A 12,614-nucleotide genomic window follows, 5' to 3' on the forward strand; every position below is an offset into this window, starting at 1 on the left:
GATGCCCAACAAATCACACCATTCTAAGCCTCTGCTTTATTTACCTGCAAAACTTAATGTTTTGTTGTTCTAAACTAATCAGAAGGCAGGAAAATTCTATGGTTTCCAGGCTGCTATCCTGCAGAGGTCGGACTACCCCAGATTTTGGGATCAGGTGCCTGGGACCAAATCTCTCCTAGTCAAGGCTATGTAATCCTCCCAAGACTCATGAGAAGCTGGAATCCATTTTCTCCACCTGTCACAATTTGATTCTAACTTTAAGTTGGCCTAAGAACTCTGTCAGCAACACCAGCACATGTACATGGAATCCTAGGGAGCCGTGGGAGGAAGTTTCATTTCCCTGAGCTTTGTGGCAGAAAAAAGTTGAATTTACCTATGTAAACAAAAATAGCATCCTTTCTCAGTGAAGAACAATTTACTCTCAAGAGGAAAATTCAAATGGCTTTCAAAAATAAAAAAGTTTGGCAACTGTCCTCACTGCGTTTAGCCTGCAGATTTTGTAAAGTGTTGGGTTCTTAGCCTCAAAGTGTTGCACACCTGAGCTGCTTCCATGAGGCTGTGAGGGAGTACCGTAGATGGAGCCGAGAGGCAGTGATAGCATCCGTGCGTACCTCACTCTCCAAGAGTCCTGGAGTTCAAGAGCAAGGTGCTGGCGGGCTGGGTCTTTGAAGGCTTGAGGATGCCTTTCTCCTCTCTGACTTCACCAAGGTCTTGCCCTTGTGGGCCTCTGCATCCTCATCGCTTCTGACACACATCAGATTGGCTTAGGACCCACACTATTGGCCTCGTTGTAATTGAGCTACCCCAGTAAAGGCATTGTACCTCCAAGTACAGACAGAATTTTTAACAATCAAAATTTGGGGGCCAGCATAAATAGCTCAGTTTCCACGTGTTATCCGCAGTTTGCTTTCTATTCATTTGTACCTAGTAGTTCTTGCTTATAGTTTTTGTACTTCTAGGTTTAGTTTAAGCATCTTTTGTGGTTAAAGTGTCTAAAACGTCAATGTCAATCCCTAAGTGCCTTACTACAGACTCAAGTAGACCCTATTGCGGTCCAGCCCACCACCCGACCTGCTCACCTCTCTAACTCTACCTGAATCCATTACATACCAACTCCTAATTTGCCCCTCACCCTACCACCCAGTAACCTCAGTCTGTCTATACGGATCAGCACGCATGCTCTTCTGTGACTGGCTTACTTCACTTAGCAGGTTTTCTTTGTTTTATTTTGCTGTGGGTGTATCAGAAGTCCCTTTCATTTTTAGGACTGAATAGTTTTTTTTTTATTCTATAGATACACCCTTTTTGTTTGTTTAGTGTTTTTTTTCTTTCTTTCTTTCTTTTTTTTTTTTTTTGAGACAGTACATGTGTTGCTTTCACTGGTTGATGAATAAAGCTGCTTTGGCCAACGACTTAGCAGAGTAAAGCCAGGTGGGAAATCTGAACAGAATAGAGAGAGAAGAGACAGTGTCAAGGAGACCCATGTAGCTGCCGAAGGAGAAAGATGCCTCAAATTCCAGCATGGCATGATCAGAGACCTTTTGCAGGGTCAGTTATGAAAAACAAAAACAACCAACCAAATATGAGCAACAGCAGCTAGCTAAGGGAAGAGGCACATAGAAACACTCAGGTGGGCAAATGCTATGCTGTCAGCTAACAGAGGGATAGTGAGCGGCACGTGTGGGGTAACAAGGCCTTCACACCCCTGTAAGTTAGGATGTATCTGAAGGGCAATGGAGAAGCAGCACAGGTATTTATCTAAACGAGAGATGTGTCTAAAACAGAGCCTCTAGGCTACTGTCGAGATCATGCCAGGTACGCGGAGACAGCAGGATCGTCAGGCATGGCCTGTGAACACTGGAAGCGGTGTGCACTTGAGATAGCAGGTGAAAAAAAAATTGGAAGCTTCTTGTCACTATTTTTACCTTCTAACAGCCAGTGCCAACAGCATATCTGTGAATGAAGCACGTACAGACCCTAAAACGCCAGGAAGGAACTTGCTTTGTGTTTCATAGGGCTCTGGATTTAGGAAACACTTTAAAGCTGCCCATTTTCACTTTTTTCATTTTGCTTGCATCTGGGGAGAGCTATGGCAAACGGCTTTCAACAAGGGTGGTCAGGGTGGCCGTACGTGTGGGAACACCCCTCGTTGGTAAAACTTCAAAAGAAGCACGACAGCGGCTCACCAGTAGCACTTCTCGATCCTAAAATCTGTATCCATCCTCTGCACTGATAATCTGGGGCAAAAATTCCTTGAGAATAACCCACTTCCTAAAAAAATATGGGTTGCGTTTCCGCGTCCAAACGGGACGTTCTGGGTTCCTTTCCGCCTCGGAGATGCTCAGGCCCCGATCGCTCAAGCCCGCATTTGCCTGCACGGTTGCGGCATGCACGCGTCCCATGCCAGCTTTTGTGTGGAGCGTTTGCTCCCCGCTTCTGGGACGCTTGGGGACACGCTGCCGACGAGGAATCCTCCCGGGGCTTCTCCTCCAAGTCAATACCCACGAAAGTTGTCAAAGGCACTTGCCCCCGGCCTCCAGGGCCGACGCCATCCCCTGGGGGACGGCCGTGGAGACACTGCCGTTCCCTCCATCCCTCCCCGCCCCCCGCCCGCACTTCGGGTTCCTCTCAGAGCAGCGCTCCTCCGCGGGACCCGCCACGGTCAGTGCCTCCCGTCCGCGCCGCAGCGCTCGCTCCCGCGGCGGGCGCCGCCGTCCCTCTCCCACCTCGGCGATTCGGGCTGCTCTGGCCCGCGCCGCGCGTCTCGATGGTCCGGCGCGACCGTGGGCCACGCGCGGCCCGGTCGCCAGGGGGCGCGCTGGCCGGCGCCGCCGACTCCGAGTGCGCGGCCCGACCGCGTCCGCCATATTGGATGCCGCAGCCGCCGCGGTCAGCGCTTCCTCCTGTGTCTTCGCTGCGCGCTGCAGGTTTGCGCGGCCTAGGCGGCAGCGCGGCCACACGGGAGTCCGCGGGAGGAAGAGGAAGGAGGAGAAGTGGGTGGAGAGTGCAGGCGACCGGAGCCTGAGCGCCGAGGCCGCTGCCGAGCGGGGCGGAGAAGCAGCGAAGGCGCCCGCGCCGGCCCCTCCCCCGCCGCCGACCCGCCCCGGCGGCCTCCGTCCTGCTCGCTGCGCCCGCCCCGCGGCCATGCCGGGGCCTCGCCGGCGCTGAGGAGCGTCGCCTGCCCGCCGTGCTCCGCGGCCTCCTGGGCCCGTCGTCCGCCCGCCCTTCCGCTCGCGCCGCCGCCTCTTCCTTCGCCGGGCCCCGGGCCTCTGCGCAGACAACATGGAGGCCGTGAAGACCTTCAACAGCGAGGTTCGTACCGCAGCCCGGCCTCCCGCCAGGCCTCAGCCGGCCCGGGGCTCGCGTGCCGAGCAAGGGCGCGGGCCGCAGTTTCCCTCCGGGTGGGGCGACGGCGGCCGGGCGGCCGTGAGGCGGGGGGGAGGGGAACGGCCCGCGCCCCTCCCCAGGCCAGGCAGGGCCGGGGGAGGGCAGGGGGAAGGGCAGGGGGAGGGCCGGAGGCCGGGCCGGTTCCCGAGGCCGCCGCGCCACGCTCCCGGGTGGGTTCGACCGAAGTCTGGTCCGCCCACCCGCAGCCCGTGGCCCCGCAGGGTCTGAACTGTTGCGGGACATCACTCTGCAGGTCCTCCCGGGTGATTGAGGAAGCTGACACACGGATGCGAGGCCTTGGAGAGGACCCACGGGGTGGTGATCCGAAGTCACGTTACACGTAGTGTTTATTATTGAGGTTCTGTTGACTAGGTAACTTGCCAGCCAGGGACTTAGCTAATTGGATGGTTGGTAGGGAGGCAACATTATTCCGTGATTTCTCTCTTCCCCCACTCCTCTCCCCTCATTTTTTCCTATTCTTGCTTTTCTGATCATGAGTTAGGGAGAAAGACACGAATATTAGGGAGACATTGTGCACCAAGAATGGAAGAAGCTTAGAGAATCATTTGCCACAGGCTCGTTCATGTGTCAGGTTAAGCATATATGATATATAACATATTTTATATATTATATATTATACACATATAATTATATACGCACACATATATAATATATAATATGTTATGTATTATATATGCAGACACATATTTTAAGGCAGGTGTCCGATTTTCACTGCTGAATTTACTGATCTGATTGGAAGTCAGGCTTCGAAAAAAATCAGTTTCTTTTTAAGGAATAATATCACTAGGACCTAATTCGAATATTAAATGTAGCAAATATCAGCTCAGTCAGCATCATTGTAGTCTTGTACCCCTTAGAAAAATACTTAAATGAATGCAAACTAATTAGCATAGTTTTCAGAACTTTTGATTTGGAAGTACTAATGCTTTACTCACTAATATGACTATTAATGTTTTAAGTACATGATCTATTAAAAGAGAATTTGTGGATGTCCACATGTGTTTTTAAATGCCTTTATGCAATTTCATCTTACTTTTTTTCCTGTTTAAGGCAGCATTTGGGAAATGCTGCAAAGGGGTTAAAAGTTAGATAAATTCATGGCTCTTTAGTTATGCATGTTACTTTAGGTAGTAGTAAACTTCCTGACCATTAGAGCGATGCATTCAGGAAGCTTCTGAATTATGGCTGGTAGTCGGGTCAGATAGTCCCTTATATAAAATTTATTCTCCCACTCAATGATCTATATTTAGAATATGGAATAAAGGGAATTTAGTGATAACTGTAATTAACTACTTTTAATATTTTGTGGCTATAGAAAAAGTCATGTGGCTTTTTAAATTTGCTACATACAGCACTAATATTTAAATTCTTTAGTACTGAGGCCAAGAGGTGGATCTCTGAGTTCAAGGCCAGCCTGGTCTACAGAGTAAGTAAGTTCCAGAACAGCCAGAGCTGTTATACAGAGACCCTTTCTCAAAACAAAACAAAATCCCTCCTTTCTCTATTTCCACGTCTCTGGACCATGGTAGGTGTAAACAACACTTAGTGCTCTGGCCACAGTAGCGCAGTGTGGAGGAGGAGAACAGGCTTTCCCGTGTCTGCTGCAGCAGAGTGAGGTCCAGTTCTAGTGTGTAGCCTCCTCAATTCCCATCTTTCCCCTAAGGATTTCAGACAACTTAAACCTTTACCTTTCTGTCTCACTATGATGGAAACTTTTATTATTAGAATGATCTAGAGTGGAGTTAGGCTGGACTCAGACTGAGAATTGAATGCTTTCTATGCTTAGGTTAGGGCTCCATCCATGAGTTAGAATATCCCAGTCCTGTTTTTTGCCATGAGAGAAGTCCTTTCTTAGATCGCCTAGGCTGGTAGCATTTGAACTCACTCAAGTTCAGATAAGACTTGTATTTATTATGTGATCCTCCTGCCTCAGCTTCTCTAGTAGCAGGATTCTCATTTTGCACTAGACTTGGCTTTGTATACTTTTGTTTAAGCACAGGATGCATAGGCTTGTTAATTTAGAAAAGAGGAAATTGATTATAATGTTGTGCGTATGTGGCTCCTGTGTGGTCTGTTATTGCAGGAGAGCCCTGGAGCAGTTCATTCATTTCTGTTCTGTTAAGTCCTGTTTTGTAAAGTACAGAGATGAAAAGAAGTCTGAATTACAGGCTTGGGAGGAAATCATGTTTTCAAGTGCTCACAGTGAATTTGGCTTTTAAGGCATCAAAATTCAGCTCATGGTAATAATAGCTATCATTAGTATTGTTGAGACAGGGTCTGTCTGTTGATTCGGTTTCCTGAGTGCTGGGATTACAGGTGTGTGGCACCACACTCTAGGCTAGTTTAAAGAATTATCATGACTGTTTGTTACCGAGGCATTTTTAAACCTTCAAATACTTAAAATATGAAAGTTGGGTCTCCTGACACACACTAGTAATTTCAGCACCTAGGAGGTTGAGTCAGGAGGATTACTCTGAATTTGAGACTGGTCTGGGCTACGTACTTTGTTCTAGGCCAGACTGAGCCATATTATACAGCCCTTCTGAAATAAAAACAAAGCAAACATGCTTAAAATATGAAAGGCTTGCTGATTCTTAGGCTTTATAAGACTGAACTACCCCCGTCTTATTTCCTGTTTAGCAGAGAACATTATCTTGGAAATAAAATGCTAGAGATTGTGAAGCTAAGAATACAGCCTTTTTTAAAATTAATCTGCAAAATGTGAAAAAATTTTAGTCTGAGTCATCATCCCCTATTAACTTCCTCCTCTCATAATTTCTCAAAGAATTTCTCAGTCCTTCACCACTATATTAAAGATACTGTTCCTCTTCATTATCATGAGTTGAATGAGAGCTAATCCTATGGCCATTATTGTCAATTCTGATACAGTGAGAGAGTCGTCCTTATTTTGGAAGACTCCCCGAGAATCCAAGCTTGAATAGAGCAGCTAAACGAGCATGGATTCGTCTTTACCAGGTACTGGACTTGATGCCATTCCAGGTGTTCACTTCTTACAGGGACCTGGAGTCACTGTAGTCACCTAGTGAGAAGGACAGCTTAACTGTGGACCGAATTGGGGCTGCCTTGAGTGCATAGAGGCCTCTTCCTCTCGTTCATTTCTCTCTCTCTCTCTCTCTCTCTCTCTCTCTCTCTCTCGTGTCTTGTATTTGAAAAGCATAAGGAAAGAGAATGGCTTTACATGATTTCTTCTTTAGAAAATTTCAGAGCAATTGGAGAAGAAATTTTAAAACATACTCATAAGGTAATCCATGGAAAAGTGTAGGAGTGGATCAGCAGTAGTTATGCCTGGACAAAACCAGAGGAGGTGCATTTTTACTTTGGTATTGGAGTCTTTTAAGAACTTAGTGTTTACAGTATTACAGGTGTGTGGCACCACACTCTTGGCTAGCTTAAAAAATTATCATGACTGTTTGTTACCGAGACAGTTTTAAATCTTCAAATGTTTAAAATAATGAAAGTTGGTGTCCTGACACACACTAGTAATTTCAGTACCTAGGAGGTTGAGTCAGGAGGATTACATAAAATTATCATGACTGTTTGTTACCGAGACAGTTTTAAATCTTCAAATGTTTAAAATAATGAAAGTTGGTGTCCTGACACACACTAGTAATTTCAGTACCTAGGAGGTTGAGTCAGGAGGATTACTCTGAATTTGAGACTGGTCTGGGTTGCATACTTTGTTCTAGGCTGGATTGAGCCATATTTTTAAACATCAAAAAAATTAGCATTAAGTCTTTAGCATAATAGAATCTGCTTCAGTGATGCAATTGTGTAGGTTGCTTTTCTAGCTGGTTATGTTGATGATGCCCCATGATATGTTTCATTTTCTCGCTCTGAGTAGGCTGAGTAGAAGGTAGGATGGGGCCTATGGATTTAAGACATGTTTTGTAGGGGAAGTTTGGTTAATTTTATCAACCTGTAATTTTTCTTTCTACCTTGTTGGTTATACAGTAATAGTTTTTTCTTATCCATAATAATAAAAATTTATACTACAATAATAATTCAGATTGAATAGATTTTGATATTGCATTTTGATTGATATAATCTCAACCATTCAAGATTACAAAAGAAATTGTCACTGTAGAAATCCATTTCATATAGTACTAAACCGAGGTATTCTAGACTAGTATTAAGTTAGTAAGAGTAATTTGTTGATATTTAAGGGACTCATGTATCTCCACTCTTCTGAACAGTTGTATTTTAATCATCATTTGCAGTAGGTAGTTTAGAATTAGTAGTGATTTTTATTGCTTCCACATACGATTTCAGATATCTCTTTCTAGGGCCAGATTTGCTGTTAATGGACAGTTTCTGACTCAGTGGTATGACAAAAATGTGATCAACCATGACCGTGAACACTGGCTGAGCTCAAACTCTTGAGTGAGCTCGTTTTGTCTGTTTTTGTTTTCTCAACATCTTTCTCTACTCCTTTCTCTCAGGGTTGTGCCTCTACTCCTGCTTGTACAGACTGCTTTTCCAGCAGCATGGACACAAGAAGCATAGTAAGATGATTCTAACCCACATAAGGCAGGCTCTCTGGGAAATGTTAGGTTTAATTTGGTAGTGAAATTCTGTATTGCTTGTATGGGTAGTACTTGGGAAGAAGGTGGAGTTTTGCTGCTTAAAATATATTAGTAATCTTAAAAAGATCATATAGGGAATAAAACTTAATTGCTTTATAAGAAATGTTGGAATTTCTTTAAAAATGGGGAAGGAAAAGTTACTGGGCTTAATAGTGAGCATATATCATAAATTTGCATTACATTTATTTGCATTCTATATTACATAATTTCACTACATTTTTGATAACATTTTAATATGAGTTACTTACAGACCTCATAATTTACGGTTTGGAAATAAATTAACGACGTATGATATAGGAGTGGAGAAACAAAAACTAAATCAGATTTTAGATTTTCTACTAGAGGGGTTAGTTATGGTACAGATGTCTCGAAAGTCAGGGCTGGTGAACAGTGTTTTGTAGCCTGAGTGCTCCCACGGTCTGTCTCAAACTTGGTTGTGAACATGGTGTTTGTTCTTTGTGATTCAGATTGTATGTACCTATTTCATCTTTATAAGAACTGATAAAGCCAAATTAAGACATAGGAATGAGTTTGTAACTTCCCACTGTGGGTCAAGAAATACCTCAGACTTTGACATTACCTTATTTATTAAGAGTGAAGAATAGATTGCTATTTTCCCTGCAGACATTTATGACTGATAAGCAAATGTGTATCAAACACGTTTTTAAAATCTGCAACTTAGTTATTCGTCACTTTGTTTTTCGAGACAGGGTTTCTCTGTGCAGCCATGGCTGTTCTTGAACTCACCCTGTAGATCAGGCTGGCCTCCACCTGTCCCTGTCTCCTGGGTACTGGGATTAAAGGCCTGCACCAGCACTGCCTGGCTAGTTTGTCACTTCTCTAGGTTGATTAGGAAAGGCTTAGGATTTCATTCTTTGACCCTGTTGTTAATTTAATTCTTAGTGGATGCTTACTGTATGCCAGGAGATTTCCTTAGATACAGCAATAAATGAGGCAAGGAAAGAACATCTACCTTAGAGGGATCTGCACTCTCTTGAGCCTGTCTGTCCTGTGCCTGGCTAGGCCCTCTAAGTGCCTGCATTCCTTCCTGCCCTGTTGGAGCTGCTGGGATCCTGCTGTCCAGGCCCAGTTTTGCCGAATAGTCCAAGTGTTTGCCTCCCAGAGCCAGATGACCCTGCGTGTGTTGTGCTCACAGTAGACCCAGCCTGTTTGCCCAACAGTCAGAAATAAGACAGTGCTGTTGAATTGTATTTGAAAATTTCTGACATTAAAAAACACCCTTCATTTGTTCTTTTAGAATCAGAACTACTTCTTTTAAGACTCATCTTTAAGAGTCCTTTCTTCTGTCATTGAGATAGTTACTCTATGTGTAACTTCCGTTGAGCAGTGACAAAAGCTTAAGTTTTGGAAAAGTAATAGATTTTTATTTAAAATCTTTTACTTGATCTAAGTATAGAAGAAATTGGTACCTTTGTTTTAACACTTTCTGAATTTGGTGTGTTCCTCAGACCTCCCTTCCTTCCTTCCTTCTAGCTAAAGTAAAAACAGTTGAGGTTATACAACCTGGGCAGTAATGCAGAGATTCCTACATAGTGGTACCATAAAGACTGCCACAAACAGGTTCAATGGCTTTCTTTAATTCAGTAAATTTTTTGATGCATAAAGTTGACACGGTATTTTGAATTAATCAAAGCAGTTCAAATATTCAGGTAAAAATCCTCTTCCATGAGTTGTTATTTGGTTCTGCAGACTAAACCTAGCATTTGTTGCACCAAATACGGTACACCAAATTTTCTAGGGAATAACAAGAGAAAAAGCATGAGTTCAGGACAGTTTTTTTTTTCCTGATTCTTTTTAATTTTTTGAAACTAGAGTTTCTCTGTGTAGCCTTGACTGTCCTGGAACTCACTCTGTAGATCAGGCTGGCCTCAAACTCAGATCCACCTGCCTTTTGCTCCCAGAGTACTGGGATTAAAGGTGTGTGTCACCACTGCCCAGCCTTTCCTGAATATTTCTGATTTGTGGGTGCTTGAACTCACTGATGCAGAAGCACTCTTCTTCCTGTTACACAGCGTGGTGCTTCAGCCATTGTTTGGGAGAGCTATGTAAAAGCTTGGTGGGTGCTCTTCCCTTTGCAGATGGTCAGCCATTGTGATTTTACCAAAGAAATGCACTTTGTAGCTGTTAGACAGGAAAGAAACGTGTGAGTTAGCACTCCTCTGATTTTCTTGCCCTTTGGGGGTTGCTTTTTTTTTTTTTAATTTGTAATGATGGAAACAGAAATACACAAATGCAAAGCTGTTTCCTGCCTAGTCTTGTGTTTCAGAACTGGGTCTCTAAAGATCTTTGTTGACAACAGTTTTGTCCAAGAGGATTCACATAGAGGATCTTGTAGACTTGAGGTGATTGTAAATCTTTGATCCATTGGCTGTCACTTTTTGAGGATAATGGTCAATTGCAGCCACCAGGGCATGGATATAAGGGTGGTCTGAAGTGCTGTCACCGGTGTTCTTCATGATGATGGCTTTTTGTCCAGAGTAGTGTCCAGTCAGGACCAACACTGCTCTCCCAGGTTTCATGAACATGCCCATTTCTGCAGAGAATAAAAGCAAGGAGTGACTCAGAAATTTGTAAACCGAAAGCCCAGGAGTGGCTAATAATACAAGGAACCCAGGTCATAGGCCCTAGCTGCCAATAAGGCCACATCGCCTATGGGTTCTGCTTGAACAGGAGGTATCCAGTCACCCAACCTGGAGATGCTATTGTGGGGGAAATGCAAGACCCCACCAGTCCTCTTCCTTGCTTTTTGTAAAGGAGGCCCATTAGTTAATGTTTTAGTAACTTAATAGACATCATGTTCAAATATAACTTTCATTTTTAAAAAATTACTTGAAACATATTTGTAAAGTTGCAAGAAACTTTTAGGTGCATACTTTGGATTCTTTTAAAGAAAAGATTTATTTTATATGACAGAGTGTATGTATGTATGTGCTTGTATGTATGTATGTGCATCGAGTGGGTGCCTGACAGAAGTCTGAAGAGTGTCGAATCCCCAGGGACTGGAGTTAGAGATGGCTGTGAGACATTGTGTGGGTGCTGAAGATTGAACCTGAGTCCTCTGCAAGAGAACTGAGCCATCTCTCTAGCCCCAGATTCTTTGTGTTAGATACTTTAGCTTTCTTTCTTTTTATAACACATGAACACAAGCTCTTTTTCTTGAATATTTTGAAGTAAATACCAATTCAGAGTGCCAGCTCCCTCTGAATAGCTGTCTCTTTTCTTTTAAAAAGGTATTTGTTTAGTCGAAATACAGTGTTATCCATTGGGAGGTTAACAGTGATTATAATTACTGTTGAAGATCTTTGCCTAATTTCACTATATATTGCACCCATGGTTTTCCTTAGAGAATAATTTCTATACCACACTTTAGTGTTTTATCTCTTTTAATTTGGAAGTTACTCTATTTTTTTTAGAGCTTGAGGTGGTGGTGTTTGATGACAGCAGGACAATTTAGAATTCTCTTCATATTGACTCATCCGCTGTGTAACTTTATGTGTTTTAGGTAGGAGTCCTTCAGAAATAACATTGTGGGCATCCTGACTTCTGAGACTTCTAATTTGTGTCATTAGCAGGAGTGGTAGCTCTTGGCTACAGCTTTCTTTGCTTTCTCTACCTTTGTACCATGTCTCTTGTAGGTGAGATATTTTGATGCAAATATAAAAAACATCACCCAAATTTGCTCACTGGTTTTTAGCATAAATTCATTTCTTGCCTGATATAGTCACCAAATGTTATTTTCTAAGTTCTTTGTGTCTGTATTTCTTTGTATCTGTGACAGCTTTCCCTTCTCTTAATTTCTACGTAAATATAATTTTGTATTTTGTTGTAAACTCATGGATTCTTTATTCATTGGCTTTTAAAGATCTATGGTAGTTGGGCGGTGGTGGTGCACGCCTTTGATCCCAACACTCAGGAGGCAGAGACAGGCGGATCTCTGTGAGTTCAAAAGTCAGCCTGTTTATAAGAGCTAGTTCCAGGACAGGCGCCAAAGCTACAGAAAAACCCTGTCTCGAAAGATCCTGCGTGGTCAGTTTTGACTAATCAGAGATTATTCAAGCCAACTCTTGGGCACTTTGACATATGCTAATGAGTTTTTGGAATAGCCCCTTACTTTGTGATACAGTAAGTTATTCCTGCCCAAACCTTGATTAGCCATTTCTTCAAGAATTTCAGGCTTCATTTGGTGTCAGGCTCATGGTATGATTAAAACTTAGGTAGTAGCTGGGCATGGTGGTGCACATCCTTAATCTCAGCACTTGGGAGTAGAGGCAGGTGAGTCTCTGAGTTGAAGGCCAGCTTGGTCTACATAGAGAGTTGTACGACAGTCAGGGCTATACAGACAAACCCTGTCCCCCAAAAGAAACCATTTAGTTGTTTATTGAAAGGTCTATGAAAAAAATTAAAGATTTAAATTGTGGTAGTGGCAATTTATTAGGACATTGGTATTAAGCCTGCTTGAATCCTTTAGCATTTTATGTAACATTTGTTACACAGTTCTTTATTATAATCATGAAACTAAATTAAACTACTGTAATATTAGAAATAGCTCATTTGTTTGAGAAATTGTAGTTAATACAGCTA

General features: G+C 43.3%; 1 protein-coding gene across 6 annotated transcripts in view; it reads left to right on the forward strand.

Annotated features, from left to right (window-relative positions):
• The first annotated feature begins 2,947 nt into the window (after positions 1-2,947).
• Positions 2,948-12,614, forward strand: part of Scaf8 (SR-related CTD associated factor 8) — a 210,777-nt gene continuing 201,110 nt past the window's right edge. For 2 of the 6 annotated variants that reach the window (XR_005976766.1, XR_005976767.1), the window contains exons 1-2: positions 2,948-3,312; positions 7,869-7,931. Coding sequence is in view for 4 of the 6 variants with exons in the window: in XM_041680061.1 (XP_041535995.1) it covers positions 3,283-3,312; positions 7,869-7,931 (93 nt within the window). In the remaining 2 variants the exon portion in view is untranslated. The remainder of the gene's footprint in view (positions 3,313-7,868; positions 7,932-12,614) is intronic. The other 4 variants (XM_041680061.1, XM_041680065.1, XM_041680062.1 and 1 more) reach the window with 3 other exon arrangements.

The sequence above is a fragment of the Microtus oregoni genome, unplaced genomic scaffold (assembly GCF_018167655.1).
Source record: "Microtus oregoni isolate MIOR12 unplaced genomic scaffold, Mior012 000033F_ref0000390, whole genome shotgun sequence".
In the NCBI taxonomy this organism is placed as follows: domain Eukaryota; kingdom Metazoa; phylum Chordata; class Mammalia; order Rodentia; family Cricetidae; genus Microtus; species Microtus oregoni.